The following is a 25,077-nucleotide window of genomic DNA, read 5'->3' as shown; positions in this document are numbered from 1 at the left end:
GCAAGCATATACAATCGGTCTACATCAACAATTTGCACTATCCTCAAGAATAAGGACAAGATTAAGGAGATATGTCCTTCAAAAGGGAGTGAAGAATATCTATGCAATGGTTATGTATTCTTGACAATGTTGAAAGGTTGCTTCTAATATGGATAAATGAAAAGCAATTGCAAGGTGACACTATTAAAGAGAACATCATTTGTGAGAAGGCAAAAGTGATTTTCACTGACCTCGTTAAGAAGGTGCCAGGATCATCAATGGCCGAAGAAGTATTTATGGGAAGCCGTGGGTGGTTCGAAAAGTTTAAGAGAAGAACTGGCATCCTTAACGTTGTAAGGCATGGTGAAGCAGCAAGCTCCGACACAAAGGCAGCAGAGAACTTCATCTGCAACTTCAAGAAACTCGAAGATTCTGAGGGTTACCTGCCACAACATGTTTTTAATTGCAATGAAACAGGTCTCTTCTGGAAAAAGATGCCGAAGCGAACCTATATAACAGCGGAGGCGAATGCATTGCCTGGCCACAAGCCAGTGAAAAACTGTCTTATGCTGCCAATGCAAGTGGTGATTTAAAAATTAAACCACTGCTTATTTACCATTCAGAAACTACACTTCTTGAAGGCTCATGGAAAGCCCAGAAGAGCAGGCTAAATGTGATGTGGAAGGCCAACAACAAGGCATGGAGAACATGTGGCCTTTTTACTGATTGGATGAATGAAGTGTTTGGTCCTTCTGTGAAAAAATATTTGCTTGTGATGAATCTTCCACTCCATGTCTTGCTTGTTATGGACAATGCTCCGCTCCATCCTCCAGCACTACAAGATGACCTCCTTGAAGAATTTAAATTTATCAAGATCCAGCTTCTGCCTCCCAACATCACTCTGTTACTCCAGTCTATGGACCAGCAGGTTATTTCTAACTGTAAGATCTACACTAAAGCACTTTTCGAGCATTGTTTTGAAGTGATTGAAGGGACCAATCTCACTCTCAGAGAGTTTTGGAAATATCATTTCCACATCATTGCCTGCCTCAAGATGATCGAAAAGGCATGGTAAGGTGTTACCAAGAGAACCCTCACTTCTGCCTGAAAGAAGCTTTGTCCAGAGAGTGTTGTCAAATGAGACTTTGAGAAGTTTGAGACAGTGCCTGTGGACCCTTACTCAACAAGATTGTCTTTGGCCAAGATTATGGGACTGGAGGTGGATAACAATGATATCGACGAGCTTATGGAAGAGCACAGCCAAGAGCTGACCACTGAAGAGCTTAAGGAGTTGCATTGTGTTTTACAGCAAGAAGTTATGGAGGAGAGTTTGTCAGAGGAGGAGGTAACAGCAAAGCAACAATTTTCTGGCAAAATAAGAGAAATGCTGAAAGCATGGGAAACTGTTGCATCATACATTAAGAAGCGTCACCCTAATAAGGTAGTGGCTAAGCACGCTTCAAATTTATTTAATGATAATACACAAATTTTGAAGCATTGGCAAAAACAAATGTCTCTAGACAGCTTTCTAGTAAAGAAAAATTAGGTATGTACTGTATCATAAGAAAAAAGTTGGTTAATGTTACCTATGGTTCCAAGATGGCAGCTCGTCTCTGATTCCAGCAGGTAGAAGAAAGGAAACAGTGGGGACGCACATTCTAACCTATTCTAATAAATTACCATAATTATTACCAACAAAATTATTAGAATAGGTTAGGTTAGGTTAGAACATGCGTCCCCACTGTTTCCTTTCTTCTATTTGATGGAATCAGAGACGAGCCACCATTTTGGAACCATAGGTAACATAATAAACAAATTGAAATAATTTTTTAGTTAGTTTGTTTTCTGCAAATTGAATTTGTATTTCAAGCTAGTTCAATCCGTGCTAGAAGAAAAGATGGTGATGATCACACTCCTTAACAATGTAAATTGTATAATTTTCTTCACATAAACGTTATACATAAAATATTTGAGTATTTTTTTTTCAGCATGGAACGCATTATTGTATTTTACATTAATTTATTCGGGAAAAATTTGTTTTGCTAAATGAGTGTTTTGCATTACAAGTAGATTGCATTACAATTTAAGATTCTGGAATGAATTATGCTTGTTAAGTCAGGTTCCACTGTACACACAAAAAGAACTTAACCAGTGAACCATTTTAAGTTGGTTTTAAGGCTTTACTTTCACAACTCAGTATACATATTAGGTTTGTTTAGCCTATAGCTCCAAGCAACTGAAGTGTAAATGAATTTCCTGTTCCCAGACTTTGCCTCTTTTGCAGGTCCTTATATAAGTCTTAATTCAATTGGCTTTTGACAACCAGGGCTGTGGAGTTGGAGTTGGAGTCATGGAGTTTTGGTCATTTAGCCAGAGTCGGAGTCGTCACAAAATTCCCCCCGACTCCGACTCCTTTTCACTTTCCCAACTTGTTATGTATATAAAAAACGAAAAAGTATTTGAATCATGTCACATTTGACTCTCCGAGTTTTTTTGTAAATCTATACGTTCGGAGATCTCTCGAATCCAAAAAATGTCAAATAAAGGGAAAAATTCGCGCGTCCACGGGCGTATGTTGGCGTCTAATTTCTTTAATTTTTTTTATTCTGCTCTGAACTATTAAACAATATCTCAGAATGAGTAAAGTTTAAGAAACAAAATTTGGCAGTAGCACACGTATAAAGGGCATTAATGCTATTAAATTTTGGTTTTTTATTAAAGGTCGACAGGGTAGAGACATAGAAGGGGTCGCGTGTCATATCTCCAATGTGGTTGGACTTAATAAATATTTTACTCGTTATTAGCATTCACAATCTTATAATATAATCGAGATGGGTTAATAATAATAATGATAAGCTCAGAGTTCAAATGATTAAGAGTTGAAATTTGGTACACAGTTAGGATACATCGTGAGAATGTACACTGAGAAGGAATTTTCCGAAATTCCTCTCGCAGGGGGAAGAGGGAGAGGGTTAAGGATTTCCCCAACGAACTCCATTTCTACCGTGCTATTTTAGATGTGGTATTTTTGTGAAAAATCGAACATATTTTTAGACCCATCTAAAAATTCTCTAATTAGTCTCAGAAGAGAGAGGACGTAATTCTTGCACCCAGTGAAAACGGGTAAAATCGGCTATAATCTAAATATCTTAATCTTCGTTATTGTTACTTTTTGTGTGAGCAACATCTGGCTCATCTGCTAGTTTTTTTTTATTTTTTTATAAAACTGGTGTCTACCTTCAAAATTAAGCTTGAGTTATAATATGAGAACAGACAGAAAAGGAAATCTTACAAAATTTGATGATGATATTTATTATGCACTGGAAAAAATAAATCACATTGACCACTCTTCCAGTTTGGATGTTAAAACAGCAATACTGCACCATCCAGACATTATCCAAAATACAACATTGCTGTGACAAACAATGTCTCCAACCAAGTTTCGGTAAAGCGTTTATTTTCCGCTCTTAAAATGATTAAATATGATTTAAGAACTTCAGTGAATGCCGACTTAATAGAAATGATTTTTTTTTGTAAAGAGTGATTCAGTTTATAACAGAGATGAAAAGTAATAAATTAATCAACGTGGCAAACTAAGCAACCTTTTTTTTTTTACCAGTCTAAATGTTATATTTCTCATTCTTGACTTAGTTTAATGTATCTATATACTTATATATTACCCAATATACTTATATATTATGTACTGTACAACATTTTTATTAAACTAATTTGTTTGTATAAGAATGTATTTACTATTTTTATTCATACATGGTTACCAAATACCAATGCCATCATCAAACAAGTCAATAAATCTGAACTTATATATTCAGTAGATGTGTCAAATTTTAATGTTTAATTAATTTTTTAAAATCGTTTTATTTTGTATTTTTTTTTAAATAATCAGAATCGTCATCATTATTACTTTCCCAGCTGTTATACAGTAAGGCTTATAACAAAGGAAAAGAATGACGATCAGTCAAAAAATGATTTTCTCAGATTTTTATGCTTTTGGACTCGGGAAGCCTCGAAATGTAGAGAAGTGCAAAAGTATTCGGGGTTTTTTCTGTATACACAGATGTTAGAATGTGTACCAACCGATTTAGTTCAACCATTTTCAAGCTTAATAACTCCTGTGTGCCATCCGACTCCGATTCAAAATCGTGCCTCCCATACAGTCTAACATTCGTATATACAGAAAAAAAAAACAGAATCTTTTGCAAATCTCGACATTTCGAGGTGCCCCGAGTCCAAAAATGCAAAAATTTGGGGTGGGATCATTTTTTGAACTATCGCTACACTTTTCCTCTGTTATGTATAACAACAGAAAAGTAAAAATTATCATATTGATTCATTACTTAGTGGCATATTTTAGCTTTGGAATAAAAAAGTTTCTACGTTCTATCTTTATTAGAACTATATTTATTGATGCTAATATTCTGAGGTCACGTGATGACGTCAGAATTTTCGGGCCTACTTTGTTAACAAGTCCGCCCTTGGTCGGAGTCGTGTAAAAATCTACCGACTCCACAACCCTGCTGACAATGTAAGAGATACTGTATGACGCTTGCGACTAATCTTTCTTGGTGGTCAACAGCCAGACCAATAAATTCAGGTGTTGCCTTGTGTTCGTGCATTCGTCGGCAATTGTCAAGGTGGCAATTATCAGTTCCTCTACTGTTCTTATGGATATGTTCTTTGCCTCGGGAACTAATATCACACCCAAGTGGCAGGAAACAAAAGTTATGTCTGTGAAAATTTATTTTTTTTTCCCCAGGTCATTCTTGTGTTTATCAATTCTAGTTTTGAGGGAGTGATATTTACTGCTGATGTACCATTTGACTCTCTGGATCCTGGCTTTGTCTACCAGAACTTTGTCAAAATACCAGGGAAGCACAATTTACAATCTGTCTTCTCATTTTTGACCTTTTGTCCATGATTTAGTTGTCTTGTATTGATAACTTTGTCCTTGAAGTGCCTATGCAAGATCTTTAATGGTATCAAGTTTATCAACTCCTGTGATTGTCTTTGAAGTCAGGACAATGCAGTACAAAAACAACAAGCAGACAATTTGATGGTCTTATTTATACTAATATCCAAATTATAAAAAAATTTATTAAGATATCCAAAGTTGTGGACTATTCTTCTGATGTACTCAAGCTCTTTGATTAGGCACCTTGCATTTGTCCAAAAAATATTTCAGGAACAACTTAAAGCATTAAAAATAATCTTATGTTCTCTAAGTAGTACTGTTTAAGAAGTGATTGGAATGTTTGTTTGCAATAAACTTAAATATTTTGGATGTAGATTTTAGAATTTTTGTTCAAATCCTTCTGAGAGGTTTGAATAATTTTAAACCAGTAACTGTTGTGAAATGCTAATTAAAACATGTTTGATTTTAGAAATAGTTGAAATGTTAAAAACCTTGGAATTAGCATTTTTTTTTTAACTTCTAATGTGAATCGTTTTTCAAGAATCCATATCTTAATTATGTTATCCAATCAAGAAAGTTATAACTAATGAGACTGGTTTTATCACTTGATGTTCTATCACAGTTTTTCCTCTGTTCACTAAATAATAATCATGACCATTTTGTCATCCGTTTTATCTGTGTCAGAATTCTAAGGTAAGTTACTTTTTTTCTATTTTACTCTCTTCCTTCTCTGATTTTAAACATTAGGTCTAGTGTTTCTTATTTTCTTTTGTTTAAAGGCAGCCTTCCTTCCCTTCTTTGGGTTCTATTACCAACATTATCAACCAAAACTTCAAGAATATTGATATTCTCTCTTATTAGATTTAGTAAAAATGCTTGACTTAAAATAAAATGGAATAATTTTTACTTTTTTCTATCCACTACCACAAACTTGCCAGTGCCCTATACACTAAAATTTTTGAACCATTTAGGACTATTTTCAGTTTACACATACTTCTTATTTGTAGTGGTGCTGTATTAATATTACTATCGCCTAATCACTTTAATCCTTTTATTACATTGATTTTCTTCATAGCAAACAGTCCTGGTTGAATGACGAATGATTTTATTGTGGCATATTTTACAAATTATTACATTAGTTCGAAACACATTTGTTATGTTTTTCTAAAGCACTGAAGAGGGGCTAAAACAACATTACAGTAAATCATGACATAATATATTACATAGTGTGAATACAAATCTAAACCTTGTACACAACTTCAAGACATGAGGTATAAATAAAGTGGAAAAAATATCGTCGAACATAGTACTTTACAAAAATAGTACCTTAAAAGGAAAGTGTGTATATTAAAAAACCATACATCTCAAAGTAAGATCATACTTAGATTATTAATTAGTTTATTTTTAAATAAGACAGTGGTAAATTTTTTTGTTCATATTATAGAATGAGTATAAGTAAAACACTAGTATTAACTTGTTTTTCACCTCCATACAGGAGCACCAAAGGTATAAACAAATATAATCCAGTTGGCAAAGTTGAAGTGCACTATAAGTATTATCTTATTAAAACATCAAATATTGTACAAAACTAAGTAATTTTTATATTATTATTTTTTACAACCATTCAAAAAAATATACATTGATAAGTAAGGGTTTACAAAACCGAGAGTAAACATAGGTACAGTACACATTTGTAAAACCATACATGTTTATGTTAAAACACTATAATAAATATGGATATGATTTGGTCAACTGTATTGTATGTGGGTGTTAAACTCGACTTAATAGAGGGCACATTATTATTATATATATATTATAACACATAAAAATATAATATGAAATAATATTTTAATATTATATATTATTATTATTATTTCATCTGAAATAATATTTTAATATTATATATTATTATTATTATTTCATCTGATATATTAAAAAATATCCTAAAGATAAAATTGTAAATTTCTATGTGCTCTTTAAATTTACATTTATAAGTATCGTTTTCTATGTGCAAAATTTTAATAACTGTCAAATTTTTATTTTATTTCTATTAATTTGAGCGTTTATACCATGATGATTGAGTATACTTGAGGCATATTGCCGCTTCGTGTTCTTTGACTCTGTTTCCTAGTATGCGGCCCATTTCTCCAATACAGAATTTTGGTTTAATACAACTACATTCTAATTTATAGACTGTACCTTCTTTTTCATGAATTGTATGTAAGAAAATTAAAGACAACAACAACAAATTTTGTCAAAGACAGGGTCAAACACTCACTATTTTATCTAAAGATATTGTTACATTTTTCAAACACATTTCTATATATAAAGAAAGAATGATATCTTTTATTTAAACATTGTTTATGCCGTTTAATTTTGTTTCTCTATCTTTAAAAAACATATATGTTAGAACATCTAATATTAATTTCATAATGTAAGCATTCTTTTTCATATGATTTATCTATATTAGATGATTTCTTATATGTTAAAAAAGTGAATTTATATACTTTATTAACTATACTTAGAAATGTTTTTTTTCTAATTTTTTAAATTATTTATTTCTATATCAAACTGTTTGTCACTATTGACACTTTTGATAATTTATGATAAGCAAATAAATGAAATAATCATCTGCATATTATCTATTAATAATATAAAAAGGTGTAAAATTTGGTATTATGAAAGATTTCGACGAATTAATAAATAACAATTTCGGCCATTTGTCTATAAAAATCTTGGTCACTTCATAATTAAAAATTATTATTATACATGAATTTAATTAATTGTATAAACCATTCTTCAACCTATAATTTAACTAAATTTATCTTTTAGGGTAGCAAAGTTCCAAGGCTAAATTTGTTGACAAATAAATTTGGTTCAGTACAAAATAATCTTTTTTAATAATCCAACTAGAGACAGATGGTTAGCAACTTAAAACCGACAAAATGACATTATAAAAAATACATGTCATTTTGTCGGTTTTGAGTTGTTAACCATCTGTCTCTAGTTGGATTATTAAAACAGATTATTTTGTACTGATCAAATTTGTTTGTATGGTCAAAAATTTGATTTAATCAATAAATTTATCTCTGTATCCCAGTATAGGATGGAATTTAATATATTTTTAACATCTAAAAGGAAATTCAGATAGACTATTTAGTTTTTATTTTACTTATTCTATTAATTACATCATCTGCATTTTTTACAGTAAATTGTGAATACTGTATTTCCATTAATCTTTGTTTTATATATTTTTCTAAATTATATAATACCAAAAAACCACAATTGGTCTATATTTTTCTTTATCTTTAATGAAATATATAACTATATAAGTGGTAAGTTTAAAAATAATAGAGCACCTAAATTGAATATTAGGTTAATTTTTTTAACTACCGTATTTACTCGCGTATAAGACGAGGTTTTTATTCATTTTCACTGCTTCAAAAACTTACATCATCCTATACACGTGAGCAAAGGATTCTTTGTGTTTTTGCAATAATTTTTGTGAACCGTGTATAGTTCATGCTGCCATTGTAGCAGGGTGCTATCCATGTCAAAGAGATGGTCCGAAAATAGCTGATCACTTAGCAATGATTATAAATATAGTTATTTCATATTTTTTAAATTGATATTTTTAATGAATATTTGCGCATTCTGAATCATTAAAAATAAACTTTTTCTGGTCATGTGCTTCATAATCTTTTGGTTTTGCTACATGGTTATCAGGTGTGTGGAAAAGCACTCCTCAAGAGCTGATAGCAAAGTCATTCGAAAAATACTGCATTTCAAATTCCCTCGACGGATCGGAGGATGACGCTTTGTGGAATGAGAGTGAAAAAGAGGAGAGTTGTAACGAAACTTTGGAGGGAGAGTCCGAGTAGACAAAAGGTGATAGTCAAAAAAACATGGTTAATATATGCATTTGATAATAATTTATTTGTGATTAAATGAAATAAAATTAGAAATATATTAATAAATCATATTTTCTTTATTTTGATTTTTAAAATCACACCTTGTCCTATACGTGAGATCGCCTTATACATGAGTAAATACAGTAATTCTTTTCAATCATATATATTTATTGTTATCAATTTGTTCAATAGTTTTACTTAGTTATTAAATTCTGGTTATCTATTATAACTGTTTTGCTTTATCAGCTTTAATCACTGACATTAAAGAATTCTTTAAAGAAAACAAATTATTTTTAATAATGCCTTTCTGTTTTTTATATCTATTATCATCATTTTAAAAGAAAATTAAGTCTTGTTTTAAACAATGAAAAAGAAAATTAAAAAAGAAGATAAACTATAGTTAATATATCCTTGATACTTTTATCCAACTCTGCCATGATATCGGTTGATACAAGATTGAGCAATAACTTATGTTCTAATCCTAACGATAAGAAATTCCAAATACATTTAGTAGTTAATAAATTGAATATAGTAATACCTAATCTACTCATCCAGTTATTTTTCTTTCCAATGTGAATATGAAAAAATCTTTATATTTATAATCAAGAAAGCATTAAAATTAAATATCTGCTATTACAACTATACGAATTTCTACTAAGTAATTTCCTTAAAAAATGGAGTAATTTAACATATCAATTATGTTCCTCTCAATTTTCCATACTGCATGTCTAAGAATAAAAATTAAAACTGTCAATAAAGAATGTTAATGTGTTGGATGCTTTTTCAGAAAAGAGACTACTACTAAGATAAACATGACATGGACTAAGTATTTCCACTTGTTTCATCAGCCCAAAATGCATTTGTCATTCAATCAGGACTGTTTGCTGTGCAAAAAAATCAATCTAATAAAGGACTAAAGTGATTAAAATATAGTAATTTACACATACTGTTTGTTTTTCGTGTGCTAAGACAACTGAACTTGAACATAATCAATTTCTTATTTTTTCTATGTTTATCAAAAATCATTACTGTGTGACTTATATTATAGGTACCTAAATTTTGAAAAACACTGTGCATTTCATTCTTTTCAAAGTATATTTTTATTGTGTATTGGGCTTTAGATGGACCGAAAATCTGAATTTTATTAAATTTTAGATTTGGTTTATTTAAACATGCATCATTACTTACTTGTTCCTTAAATCTTCACTCTCCTCTAGTAATCTTAAAGAATCTTGATTACTCTTCTCTCGAACGGAATGCAACGAGATAGAACTCAATAAACTATCTTTAGATGAAGTCGAACACTGTGATAAGAGAGACCATAAATTAGGGATAGTATGCTGATGCATTCCAAACATCAGATAATTAGCATAAGACTGATCCATATATGAATTGTTTGCACTTGTCATAGGTTCTGCTTGTGGATGAAAACTATTTTGGGGTGAAAACGAAGCCAGACTAGTTTGATTATGCCTTTCGGTTACTCTCTGGTTGGACGACGATTGAGGCATTGTCATTTTCAACTTATCTATCTAGAAAGAATAATGATTTTTTATGATAGAAGTTTATTGTATAATAAAAACAATCCATAATTTACTTACAGTATACTCTAGAATTGTCCATAAGTCATTTTGTCTCATTAGTTGAGCCGTTTGCACTTCTTTAGAAAATTCTTGAATTTCAAGAGCTAAACTTTCTAATTTTGGTTGTAATTCAATTATTTCTTTTTTCATTTGTTTTAGGTTCCTAAAAGGTTTAAAAAACATTTGTAATTTTGAATTACATTGCATTAAGATTTTTTTCTTTATAAACTAAACAAGGAACAAGCATTACATCAACAATAGATTCTTCTTATGAGAAGGATACCAACTCTCGTAATTTGGATGTCTTTGTATGCATATCTATATAAGCAAATGCCTTATGGGCAGAACGCTTTTTCCTTTAGGCCAGAAGATTGGCAGAAATACACAGCTTTTCCTCAACTATATACAAATTGGCCAGAAAAAAATTTGTGCAACCGTGCCTGAATGATGGGGAGCAAATTTCCCTCTTCGGTTCACAGATAGTGGCTTGTTTTAAAGGCAGTGTTCACTTCTTTGCAGTGGATCCGCACTGCAGTGGAAAAGCAACAGACACACACCCGTCTGGAATGGCAAGTTATGATCATGTTCCAACCATATCATGCACAAATAATCAGACAAATCTAATATCCTTTTATTGACTGCACTTTTAGGCAATTCAAGTCTGAAAATAGTAGAGATAAATCGCCTTTCCCTACAATCGCAACAAAATATACAACTTTAATCAGTTCTAGTAAGGAGTGAAAACAATTTGCAAGAACAATGCGCAAAAAACTTTAACAAATGCTAATATGAAAAAAAGATAAAATAGTTCAAATTAGGGAACTGATGATGATGATGATGATGATGAGAGATATGAACAATCAGTTGATGTTAATGAATTAAAATTTGAAAATTTGTTCCCCTGTACATTAGAGTTAAGATAATGAGAAGCATGTGGAGCCAGTGTCACACTAATGGCTAAATCATTTCTCCTGAGTCTGAACAAACTATCCAGGGCAGAGACAGGCTTGATTGTATTAATGTCACAGCTTTGTTTCTCTAGCTCATTTGAAATTAATTGTTAAATCCTCGGAGATGAAAACAGTGAATAGAGGTCAGAAATATTGATAGAAAATAACTGGGAAAATTGGAAGTTTCAGTTAAAATATTACTAGACAGTAAAGATTGCTGGGAAGTTGTAACTGGTATGCATGAAAAGCCAAAGTCCCTTGATGATAATGTTAGTACAGCAGAGAGAGAAAGTATGAGAAAGAGTTGTTGATCTAGACTAGAGCAAACTGCCAAATTAGTAATAGACAGTACAGTAACAGGAGAAAAACTTTCAGCAATATGTAATTGTAAGACATCAAATGAAATGTGGAACAAACTACTACTTATGTATGAGAAAAAGTCATATTTATCAAAGGAAATTGCACTGAAGGAATATTATTTGTTCAAATATAAGGCTAAAGAATCAATGACATCAATGTTTTCAAGATTTAGAAGGAATAAGAGAGAAACTGAGAATCTTTTACAGAATTGATGATGATGATTCAGTGTATGCGAAATAATCACTGTACTTCCCCCAGAATATAAACATTTTGTAACAGCATGGGAATTCATGAATGAAATCTTGAGATTCTGATGGCAAGAATAAAATTTGAAGAGTCTAGGCTTAAACAGAAAGAGATTAAAAAAGATGCTGGACAGGGTGAGGCTCTGCAATGTAACAGCAGATACAGTAAAAAGGAGAACTGGAAAACTCAAAATGGAACAGAGAAAAAACAACTGGTATAGTTTTGGATGTGACAAGCCAGGACACAAGCAAAAGCAAAGTTTTACTATCTGCAGAATCTGTGGAAAGAAAGGACACATTAACATTAACTCCTTTTTCATTTTACATTTTTTGACAGTGTAACAAACAACATAGAAACTAAAGCATGGGTCATCGAAAGAAATCAAATGCAATCCAAACAAGATGTATGGATTGCTGATAGTGCAGCTACTGACCATATGATGGGTAGGAAAGAATGGTTCAAACAATACATCTCTCCTGTAGTGATAAAAGTGGAAAATGATTCAGAGATGCTGGCTATTGGAGAAGGTTCCATAGCTGTAAAATTTTCTCTCGGCAGATGTGCAGCGGAAGTACAGAATCTTTTGGAGGAATTGAAGTCAGAATTCGAAATAGTAGAAGGAACATTTGAGTATTTTCTGAGAATTGAAATACACATCAAAAATGACAAAATTATATTGAAACAAACTAGCTATATTGAAAGGATCTTACATGAATTCAATATGGGTGACTGCAAATCAATTAGTACACCCAAGGAAAATAAATATACAAAAAGGAAGGAGAACAAGTGCATGTACTTTACCTTACAGAGAAGCAATTGGTGCATTACACTTTATCTCACAACATGTACCAGGCCTGATTCATCCTTCTCAGTGAATAAATTAAGTCAGTTTTATGAGCATCCACATTTAGTACATTGGACTGTCGTTAAACGTGTTTTTCATTATCTAAAAGAAACTGTGTTCCATTGGACTGGTGTTGTTGGCCAATGGAAGTGAATTACTTGCATTACTTGCAAATATTGTTATAGGTTTTCAAAGTTTCTAAGATTCTGTTAAGTTTTATCGATGGATACATATTGTGTACGTCAAGGGAGGCTAGTCTATAGCTTGGTTTTAACGTTAAAGTATTTAATTTTTGTATGAAGTTATCATTACCATTTATACTATGGTGGGACTTCTCTAAAATGTTTAATTTCTCTTTTAAGAGTAATTCAAGTTTGTAAAAAATATAGACCTTTTATGTCATACTAAAACTCTATTAACTTATAGGCCTTTTATGAGTTTTGTGGAAAACTTTGGTATTCTGTTATCACTTCTTAAAATGAATTGTTTTTCAGTCGTATCAATAAGGTTTTGTTTTTCAAGTTTTTCAAGGGTGGTTTTTAATTTTTTGTTGAGTGAGTCATTACTACTTGCGAGTCAGAAAAATATGTTGATTTATCCAGTGGTGACGAGTTAAATGATGTCAAGTAAACAGAGTTTTTTAACATGAATGCCTATGTAAGTCGGCCAGGACCACAAAAAACTGACTACGTAACCGACGAGTGTTGAGTTATCCGGGTGACGACTTATGCGGATTCGACTTTGAAAAATGTCTGCAAAGCCTACTTCCCCTGGCTTGATACATATTTCGTAGGTATTCCAGAAAGTGTACATATGGTTTTATAATTTAAAATGAAACCAAAACTTTGTTTTCTCTTGTCTTAAGAGTTATAAAAAATGCCTCAATTCTTTTTATAACATAGAATAAACTTTAGGATTATAACATACTCATATCAAATACAAAGTTTTGTGATAAATCTGTATAACCTTTCTCCATGTTTTCACAATCACTCGATTATTAGAGACTTCTAAGACTAAAATAATAAAATTTCCGTAGATGTCGCAAAAACTGAATACAATAAAAACAGTCAACAAATATTGCCAACTGCAGCACATTGGGTCAAAACTTGACTGTTGTTTAGCATAGTTAAACAATCAAACTGATACTAAAATTTGATGCAGGGTAACACTACACTGTACCACAATTATCTAAATCAAAGAAAAACTTTTGACCTGTGTTTGAATCTGATTACAGAGTTTTTACTTTTTGCTCCCTTTAAAACTAGAAAAACTAATATTCTGGCAAGACAGTCTCTTAGTAAAGATGACAATTTACTATGGCTGTCTGGCCACATAATATCCCAATTCACACTCGTGTTGGCAAATCTAATTGTATCTTAGGAGTGGGCTCGAATTTCAAAATTGCAAATGTCTATATAACCAAACTGTGCTGGTGCTGGTGCATGTGTTGACAAATCAAAGAATTGCATCTTATCTGACAATAGTCAATCATAAATTTGTAAATTTTTTCAAATGCTAGCAAATGAATACACAGCTTCGATGATTCAGAGTGAGTTAATAATTAAAAACTTAAATTTGTTGCAGTAAAATACACAATACATAAAATATTCATTCATACTTACACCAAGGAACTGTATATCTCTCCAAGTACTTTATCTTTCTGTTGAATGTAAGAACGGACTAGTTGTACCATTTCTACATTATCGGACGGAATATTTCTTTGTTCTGTAATTTAAAGCGGCACTATTAGAAACTAAATAAAATGTAAGATTAATGAGAATGGATTCTCACGTCTAATAAAATTAAAAATATATATTTTTATATATCAAATGATACTATATCATTTGATAGAGGGGGAAAGTAAAAAATACAGTTGTTATCTTATCTGTCAGGTCAGCCACTTGTGAGAAATATGGTTATAAAATGTTTTAATGTAATTCATAAAGAAATATAGCACTTGTGGTGATATTTTGACCAGACTGGAAATGTTGAGGAGTTAATTCCTATCATACCATATATTGATTCTGCATGAGGTTTTTACTTTATAGTTTAATGCAGGGGTGGCCAATAGTTTTTGCCCCCAGGTCAAATTGGAAGGAAAACTTTTTGACGGGCCGAACCAGAGGCGACCCTAGCAAGATTTTCGGGTGGTGCGAGATCTCATTGTGGCGTCACCCTGTAGAGACTAAACTGTACATAGAGATTACAGATACACTTTTCACATTATCAACAGGTTACGCCGTGCTTATGAAATGCAAATGTGTAGTGGAGCATTAATTCTAAAGCAAAGCGAGCTGTTGACCCTTTTTTTTGTTGAAGCATCTGTAGTTATTCATTGCTGAAATCTCATAGAACATAGCCAATATGTTTCCAGAAAAATCCAAATATTTTGTCTTCTTTTTACTGGATTATGTACTTCAAATAGAAGCATTTTTATTTAGCTTACCTGGTGTTTTTTTCTTCAGACGATGATAGGCATCTAAAATCTTCTGATATCTGGGGGAGAAATTATCATATATAAATATTCAGTTACATTAATTAAGGAATAACAAATTAAGTTTACCACTTACATATCTTCCAAATGTTTTGGTAGTACTAAATGAGTATACGGATTCTTTTGAAACTCCACTGTTTTTATTTTAGCATTTGCAGAGTTTATCTCCAAATGTGCAATTTTTCTAAGCTTCAAAAAAATAAAACTATATCTTAACTATAATATCAATTAATTATATTACAACAATGTAAATAATAAAATCTAAGCTTGTGATTTCATAAGAATAACCGAATGAGTCTTGTTTGAGAAATAAATTTTGAATTTAAATGCATATAAAAATAATGTATTTCAAGTTTAACTATACTGTTTGCTTTTAATGTAATATGCTCCTAAGCTTGAAAAGTTATTTTTCAAGCAATTCCATAATCGAAAATCAGGAAAATAAAATGGTAAATTCTAAATACTTACAAGATTTTCAAATTTTTTTATAAGATCTAAACTCTTCTTCCATTTATCATGCATTTTATTAGAAGCTAAAAAAAAATTAAGGATACGGACATTTTAAAATTAGTTTTGAAGGAACTTTTTACCTCTGTAGTAATAATAATGAAACTTACTTATGCCATTATTTCTTGCTTGTTCTTCATATTTTTTTAAATCTTTTTCTAAACTATAAAAATTAAATAAAAAATTTTTAATTTCTTCTTCTTTCAATAAATAAATGCACAAAGCAACTATCTGAACTACTCTGCTGCCATCTTATTCTAATGATGTTTGTTTTTGTACATTGGTAACTCGTTGCTCATTTGTGAAACAAGTGAAAACTACTTTCACTAAGTAAAAATTACACAAATTGCAGGCAAATGATTTATTTTTTTATGAAACAAATGCTTTGTACAACTTACAAATATACTCAATATTCTTGATGTAATTTTATTAAAAAGATATCTGTAGATATCGGGTAGCCAATTAACTGATATTCAAATGATAGTTGAATGTTGAGTACAAAACTGTTTGTCTGATATATTTTCATCAGAAATATATCACAAACAGCTTTATATATGTAGTAGAACCGAAAGTTTGCAGACTTGAAAAATTCCAAGTCTGCAAACTTTCCTTGGCATTTTAGTCCCTTGCCTTGAATAGGCAAGGAACTAAATGCCACTTATAACACCAATAGCACCAATGCACCACCATCTTCAAACTAATCCTCTTGGATGATGACCGACTTTTTCCAGTGCTCGTACAGCTTCTGAAAGCTTTGCTGTAAGCCATCTTTTACAACCACTCGTAATTCCTCCTATGATGCTGCTTTTATTTGCTGCAATGCTTGTATTTGATGACTCGAAACGATTTCATCAGGCTGTTTATGACAGATGGATTCATTTAAAAGCCACTTGGAAAACCCAAAATTTGTCTGTTTGCCCGAGTCCATCTGTCATAAACGGCCTTTGTAAAACTCTGCTCTATTTGTTAATATTAATAGTTAAATTTGAACACATGACACGAATAAACGTTCAAGAACCACACACTTATTTCCCTGGCTGTTGTTTATACAACATGGGAAAGTATTGGAATCATGTTAAATTTGACCCTCTGGATTTTTTGAGATCCCTAAACCCAAAAATGTTAAAAATTACTGCACATGCATGTGTGCATTAGCAACTATTTCATTTAATCTGTCAGGATGGGGTAAAAATTAAGAAACAAAATTTGGCATTGTAACTTGTATTCGAGGAGCATTGATTGATGCTACTAATAAATTTTGATGGTTGAAGGTCGAGAAGATGAGAGAGAGAGGAGATTGGACTTAATTAAAATTTTACTTGTTATTAGCATTTACAACTTCTTAAAACCTCATCTCCATCCTCAATAATATAAAAGTTTAAAGATGAAAATTAATTAATAATTTTATTTTTTAATAAAATCTCATAACCAATGGTGCCACAGACAATTTTAACTTTATATTTGTGCTAACGTGTTTTAGTATTAAATATTTTCACCGGGAAAGTTATGCAATTTGTCAGTTTTTTAAAGTTGTGATGGTGCACCTGTACTGTTTTGGAAATACCATCAGATTCACAAGAAAAATTTGAATAATAAGATCACAAATTGTCATTAAGAAAGTTAATCACAACAAAAATATTTATTAGAATTTGGTGTTAAGTATATATTATTTAGTTTATTATTATTATTATGACTATTATATAGAATTATTTTATTTATTTAAATACAAACTTACCTAATCTTAAAGAATTCGACCTTAGCAGACAGGCGATTTTTCTCTATTGCTATTTTCGACATTGCTTTGTACGTAACCGAATTAGTCGACACGATATACTCTCTACGTAAATCAATTTGTTACATTCAATAATTATAATCTTTGTGTTTTATTTGCATTTACTATTACTCACACATTTATTTTATAGACTTGTAGCAATTTCTGACAAACTGTTCTTTCGTTGTGACATAAATATACGGCCTGAGTCCAAGCGGATTTTTGGAGCTCGTAATCCATGGTCAATCTGGGACTACGAGTCATTCTGTCCACCAGAGGCGGAACGCATAGTTTAGTTCCTCTAAATTCGTTGAAATTACATTTTTTAGATAAAAACACAACCGATTCGCCTTCTTCCTAAAAACAAAGTTAAACTTTTAATCTAAAACTATCAATTTGAAAAAAAAACACAAATTTTCAGTAGTAAAAATTCTATTAAATTATTTATGAGAAAAATCAGTTCAAATTTCTAATTTGAAATCTTATTCAAACATGTAATAAAGATAACACATTCAAAATATTTAAACTTCTTAAACAGATATATTAAACTAAATCCGGCAAGAATTATTTCCGTTATAATATGTAACCAATTAAAAATATTACATGTTACAACTATTAAGTTTTTGACATGAATGACATTACCTGTATAGCTGTTGCGTAAATAATAATCAAACTGGTCAGAATGAATTTTAAATGTAAAATTTAATCTGAAAACACTGACAATTAGGTGATATTGCAGTTACATTTGTGTTAATTTATCCAACTTTTGCTCGTTACTTTAAAACAAATACTACAAATTTTAGGAGTCAAAGCTTTATCATTAAAATACTTCTTGAAACCTCATCAGAAAAAACTATTCCATTTTTTGAATATTCACATTTGTTTTCTCTTAAGTATTAACAATTCCATTTTAATTCTTTATCAGTTAGAGTATAAGAGAAATTCATTTCTGAACAAACATATTCAACATTGTTTACAGAGTAAAGATGGTTTAGAATTTTATGTTAGAAATAACCAAACTTACAGAGCAAAAGGGATGAAAAAATTATCTATTTAGTAACAGTTTTAAATAATGGAAATTAAATTTAGCAGGAAATTTTTGTTTCCAATCTGAATCTAATCTGATAATAAAAAGAGAAAAAAATAGAATATGCATAAAGAGTAGTATCTTATATCTGTTATTAAGATATTAATTTTGCATTTGATAAATTTTAATTCTTTTTGTTTTTTTAGTAAAATATTTCTATCAAATAAATACATATTGTCTTACAATTATTAAACCGATAAATTAATGACACATTTAAAAAGCGAAACTCACCGGATTAGTCCAAAGTTGCAAGGCATTTTTATTCGGGTCGGGAAAGGAACCGTTTGGCAACAGTATTTCTTGTTCGTTCTTAGGTATACCAGTTTCTGACTCAAACAAGATTTGAATTTCTTCTAAACTTACATTATCATCCACTTCTAATGGAAATAATCTGCAACTTTCGGTACAAAACACTTGAATGACCTGTAATATAAATGACAATTTTAAACATTTATCTATTACAGTGGTTCCCAACCTTTTCTGACTTGCATACCCCCTTGGCAGCCTATTTTCCATTTTCCTAAGTTTTATTTCTTGTGTTTATAATTAAGCAAGGCATTTGACAAAGCACTGTACAATCACATGTAAAAAATTTTTCTAATTGAAAAGGATTGGAGAAAGGAGAGATAATAATAATGCTTAGTTTATTTATTTATTTTTTTTAAAGTCAATTCATCTTTATGATAATGAGAAGAAACCGTTTCATTCTTTATTATTCTTGGCTTGCAACATTCATATTAAAAAAAAAAACATACACTTATGATTACACTATTGATACTCAAGAGTGAGTATCAAAGCAAGTATCTTATTCACAATGATGGAGAAACAACAATATATGCATTTAATGTATTTGAAAAGAAAAAAAATGAAGTTATATAAACAAAAACAAATTCGATACACATACCGTCAAATTAATATTTGGATATAATAAGGCTAGTAAATAATTAGGCAAGAGGTAGATGGTTATGCTACCATCTTCTAGTAAATTTAATAAGTAAAAATAAATTTTTATTTCTATTTTAGAATATTCTGGAAGAAAAGAATTGGCCTGGAGCAAGACTCAACCTGCAACTATTACTTGATGTACTGTACTATACAATCGCCTATTATGCTATGCTATCCTGACCTCGATCTGATTTTCACTTACAGAGTTATTAATTACTGTATTTTACGGACTATAAGACGCACCTGAATTTTGGAGGCAATTTTTCGAAGAAAAAAGTGCGTCTTATAGTCCGTAAAATACGGTAATTAGATATAACCATACTAGTGACTAGGGGTGAAAGCTAGTCATCCCCCGGTTTATACTGTTGTTATATTGAATTAATTAGTTAATAATTTAAAATATTTAATTGATCAAATCATTTTACTGAAACAGTTTTCACAATCAGCACATTCTCTGACTTCAGAAATTTATTAAATGTCTGTGTACTTGTTTTTGACTTGTAAAGAATTTGATATAAAAGACAAATAAACTGAATTATTTCTCTGTAGTGGAAATTTCTAACTAAAGATAGCAGAAAATTCGTGACTTATTTTTCTCGTGCAGTTTTCTTTTCATATAAATTTGAATTACTATTGCATGAAGTAAAACAGCTAATCAAATAAAACTAAGATGTTTATTACCTTCAAAGTAAAATGATAAATACATAGAATATCATTGTGTTAAATTATTTTATCATCTGTAAAGGTTGTAAATATTTTGTTTTCTAAAGAGGCACATAATAGCTAGGAATGAATTCAACGCAATTTTACTGTTGTAATCCTGGCTAAGAATATGAATATGAAACTCCTTTTACAGTCATATCATGCCTTATGTATTGAAATATTTGTCCTTTAAGGAAAAGAATGTATTCTTGTGTGGTAAATTATATTATATACAAAAAGTTCAGAGGAAAACATATACACACTTCTGATACCAAATAAATATAAACATATTTATGGAGATGATATTGTTTTAATTGTACTTTTCATTTAGATTTGTTGCTGTTGCTGTTGTTGTTGTTAGCAAGCTAAACCTCTTGTATTCTTTTGTTAGTCTTTGTTTGAACTTTTGTGTTTTCTGAATTAGTCTGTTGGAATACTTTCTACACCTCTATGGACTCAGATATTTCCACTTTCAAGTGCAAAGTCGTCCTCCTACAGAACTTGTTTTCTATACGAAAACTATTGATTTCAGAAATTCCATTTCTGCACTTTACAATTATATTAAATCAATTTTGAATACATTAGTCACATACAGGTGAAACCAATAGAGTGTAAACTTTGCAATAATGTACGTAGTTTTTATTTTGTTATATTTAATGATATATCCATATTCTGTGTTGTTTAATCCACCTGAGAATAGATATTGCCAAAATTTACAGGGCTATCCAGAACTAGAACAGACCAAGCAAGAAATTTTCCAGAGACTCCCTTACTTTGTATTCAGTTTGCTTTAATGAATATTATTAGAAAGTTTAAGGTATAGTTTTGTTTTATTTCCAGTATTGCACGATATTTTTTTATAAATCAGATGGATTATATATATCATTTATTATAAATGTTTACACATTTATGTGCATAACAATCAAGTGTGTAGAGACACTGTCAAATAATAATCATCACAAGAACCTACATATAGAAAATACAAGATCTTCTAAAAAGTATGCTACCATTTGAAGTTACTGTAATTATTCTAACTGCTTGTTCGTGATAAAGTATTATTTTAGCCAACAAAAAAAAATCTTTTTTGTCGCATCTTTCTCCTCTTTGTATTAATTATATAATCAAAATAATTTCAACAAAAATTTAAAAAATTTATCTGTTATAACCATTTTCAGTAGTATTTAAAGAAATTAATATTATTATTCACCTTTTTATTTAGTATTTGGTCTAGAAGTTCGTACGTCGTCATGTCTCCCTCCCGACCTCTTCTGGTGGGATTCCAATCCAACATCAGCTTCAACCACATTTCCATATCTCTTTTGAAAATACTTTCAAATGAAATACATATATTTAGGCAAAAATTTTCAAAATCTAATATTAAAATATTAAATTTAAATCTGATTCCCTTCCTACATAAGAGCAATTTACAGATTGTCGTTAACGTCCGTAATCCATATATTTAAAATTAAAATAATTGTTTAAATTTCTTAAAAACTTACTTTGTTATTTTTATGTAAGGAGACAATTCTTCCACAAACACAATTTTTCCCTCTTCATCCAATATTGCGCCAATGTGATTTTTAGTCTTATTAGAAACGTGTTGCATCCTAATAAAATAAAGATCATGTATTTTAAGATTCCATTTATGTAATTTAACATAGTCATTATTAAACATCTTCATTTTAGATTTAAAAAATCAGTTTTTCAGATAATAATTTAAATGTCAGATGCCTGTTATATCCTCAGATTAAGTTTCAGTCAAATTAACAGAAAAAAAAGAGTAAAAGCATGTTTCTTTGCTGATAAAATGATTCCAAATGACAAAAAAATTGTGATGTGAGTTCATCAGACCTTTCTTTGTAGGCAGGCACCTAAAAAATTAAAGCCAAATTAATCTTACACCTTATATCTGTAATGTGTTTCAAATGAATATCAAATGTCTGTACACTAGTTTGGACAGAATCCTGGAATTTGAAGCTTAAAATAAAACTTGTGGAGCTGTATTTAGTAGAAGCATAGTAGGCATTGTAGGGACAGTCTGGACTGCTTACAGTCAGAATGGTCAAGACTATTGTGTGGCAATCTAGAGAAGTGTTTAAGATGCCACCCATCCAAAGCATATTTTTGTTTGAAAAGATCTTGTAATTGTCTAACAGAAATTCATACAATTCATCCAACACAACCTTAATTACTCCAGTTAATCACGTTCATTAATCAGAAATTCATACAGAAATTAACTAAAATCCTCTTGAGTTCTGAACATTTCTAATAATTTATAAAGCAAATGGGAATATTTTGGGAAAGACCTTGTTTGGAATGATGTTCAGTGATCACTGAATGTCATTCTCCTCAAAGCCTCTCTTCTAATCAAATGCATCTTCATTTATCTTTTCAAAGCATCCATTTGCTTTAATATTGCTCCAAATTATAATAGAAAGTTTCTGAGTAATGTAGGGTCTTCCAAAATGAATGCTACCATTTTAAATTACTATAATTAGTATAATTATCATCTGAGAAGTATACAATGTACACCAATCGATAGAGTAACTATCAGAGTTTCATCTCCCATCTGCAATCAGACATCTTGTCTATTACCTCTAGAAAGTGCCATAATTGAAAATGACAACTCTGAAAAGTTGGAATCACTCTTCATTCTGCACCGTTGTGGCTGCTGTGGGAGAAGTGACAGTAGATATGCTACAGTGAGTGTAGGAAAATGTTGAGTATCAGTGTGCACATTATGTCATACATACATACAAGAAAGAAATCGGCCGTACACAAAGTGTTTAGCCGGCAGAAAAGATGGAGAAGGAGGGAGAGGAGATAGACAGTAGAGAAAGGTGGAATCCCTCTGAACGGCATACATGGCTAAAGTACCCTCTATGTTTGATGTTGGTGTGCAGTTTTTATGCTGCAAGGTCGTAGTCCCCCAAAGAGTCTAAAAGAAAACCCGAGTGTAGCGAACACCAATAATTGAGTGCTGCCACAAATAGCTAAGTGTAGAAGTTAGTGCCAAGTGGCTGTTAGTAGGAAGACTTGATACTGAATGCGATCACAAATCTTAATACTACTTAACAGCTAGACAGACAGTGCAAAAAGGAAACGAACACAATGACAGGCTAGACAAAACGAACAGACCGACAGAGACAAACAAGCAAGACCCCAAATTTTTTTTATTTATTTATGTCATACAGCACACATCTGAATGTATGCCATACGGCATGAGATGCACACATTCAGAAGTTGTAATGGGTAAATGTAAAACTTGGACAGTTTTCCAATGTTTTAATGTGCATTACATACAATGCTCTCAGATAATAATTAATATAATTAAACCAATTTAAAATATTAACATTATTTTTGGAAAACCCTTTATATAACCATTTTCAGGAATATCTTTAAATCTGGAATTCCTGAAGATGAGTATATATTATTCAACATCCTACTATAATTTCTTATGTTTAGTATTTTATTTGTTCATCGATCCACTAAGTTACTTTCGCACTGTACGTGTGCCCACATTCACCACAGTTTCAACTTTTACTTTCCCGGCTGTTATGTATACATAACAATGGAAAGTATTGGAATTGTGTCAAATTTGACCCTTCAAGTATTTTGCAAATCTCTGCTTTTGAGACCCCCAAACCCAAAAAAGTAAAAAAATAGACAAAAATATTCTGTGGATATGTGTCTGTGTGTTGGTGCCTATTTTGCTTAATATCTCAGGATAGGGTAAAGATAAAGAAACCAAATTTGGCATGGTAACTTGTATATAAGGGGCATTGATGCTATTAAATTTTGGTAGTGAAAGGTCAAGAGGATGGAGAGATAAAGGGTGATCGTGTGTCATATCTTGCAAGGGGTCAGATTTAACAAAGATTAAGCAGACAACTTTTGCTATTAGAACTGATAAAGAGCTTTCCTATAATAGCTTGTTTAGAGTTGTTTCCATTGTATTCCGAAAAAATATTTGTTACTGTAATTCCTAAGTAACAAATGTAAAAACGATTATAATAAGCAAGCAATTTTTCTTTACAGTATAAAAATAAAGAATTCAAGTCAAATAAGATTAATATAATATACAAAACTATTATTATTTTTTTTTACAAAAAAATGAGGAGTGTGTGGCAAAGTGATGCAAAATGCTGGTGTGAAATAATGCAAATAATAATGTATTATTTTTAGTTATTTTTAAAAAGTAGAAAAAATTTTGTCAAGATACTATATCATAAAAGCATGTTAATTCAAATAATCGACTTTTAATCATTTCTTTATCAACTTCATGTTGATTTAAGATTATAGCAATGTAAATTAAAGATAACTGCCAGAAGCCAACACTGTTAAGGATATTGTTGTCTGATTATAGCTACCAAATTACTTTGATTAATTTTTACAGAATTTTTTCCCTAAATTAAAATTAAGAATGATTACATATTATATTGACTAATTTAAATATAAGTTTAATATTCGAAAAATATAAGCATTTTAAGACAAATGTCAAGTTAAGCAACATCGAGATGTATTGTAATATTCTAAATATTAAACCAAACAGTTTCAGAATATATAGATATAATTGCTTTTCCTTCCCACAATAACCTCCTTTGCTTTCTATTCAATAATTCTTTGCTGCCCTATACCTTCTGTATGAGGAGCTAGATACCTCGGCATTTCTTGACTCGTCGACTCACCTTCTCCATGTTACAGAAGTGAAAAGCTTCATCACGATGAGCCAGTATTGGAGGAATCCCTCTTCAAGTGGTTAAACCTA

General features: G+C 30.8%; 1 protein-coding gene across 3 annotated transcripts in view; it reads right to left on the bottom strand.

The window, feature by feature from the left end:
* The window catches only part of IKKbeta (I-kappaB kinase beta), a 63,689-nt gene that overhangs the window by 4,335 nt on the left and 34,277 nt on the right, over positions 1–25,077 (bottom strand). For all 3 annotated transcript variants that reach the window (XM_067285579.1, XM_067285581.1, XM_067285580.1), the window contains 12 exons: positions 21,809–21,916; positions 21,517–21,637; positions 18,894–19,085; positions 17,712–17,932; positions 17,540–17,641; positions 15,915–15,967; positions 15,766–15,830; positions 15,374–15,486; positions 15,250–15,299; positions 14,426–14,528; positions 10,422–10,566; positions 10,009–10,352 (listed from right to left, as the gene is read on the bottom strand). In XM_067285579.1, the coding sequence (XP_067141680.1) occupies positions 10,009–10,352; positions 10,422–10,566; positions 14,426–14,528; positions 15,250–15,299; positions 15,374–15,486; positions 15,766–15,830; positions 15,915–15,967; positions 17,540–17,641; positions 17,712–17,932; positions 18,894–19,085; positions 21,517–21,637; positions 21,809–21,916 (1,617 nt within the window). The remainder of the gene's footprint in view (positions 1–10,008; positions 10,353–10,421; positions 10,567–14,425; positions 14,529–15,249; positions 15,300–15,373; positions 15,487–15,765; positions 15,831–15,914; positions 15,968–17,539; positions 17,642–17,711; positions 17,933–18,893; positions 19,086–21,516; positions 21,638–21,808; positions 21,917–25,077) is intronic.

Source organism: Centruroides vittatus, unplaced genomic scaffold (assembly GCF_030686945.1).
Source record: "Centruroides vittatus isolate TY-2023 unplaced genomic scaffold, ASM3068694v2 scaffold_2802, whole genome shotgun sequence".
Classification (NCBI taxonomy): Eukaryota; Metazoa; Arthropoda; class Arachnida; order Scorpiones; family Buthidae; genus Centruroides; species Centruroides vittatus.
This window is presented reverse-complemented; position numbering and strand designations above follow the sequence as displayed.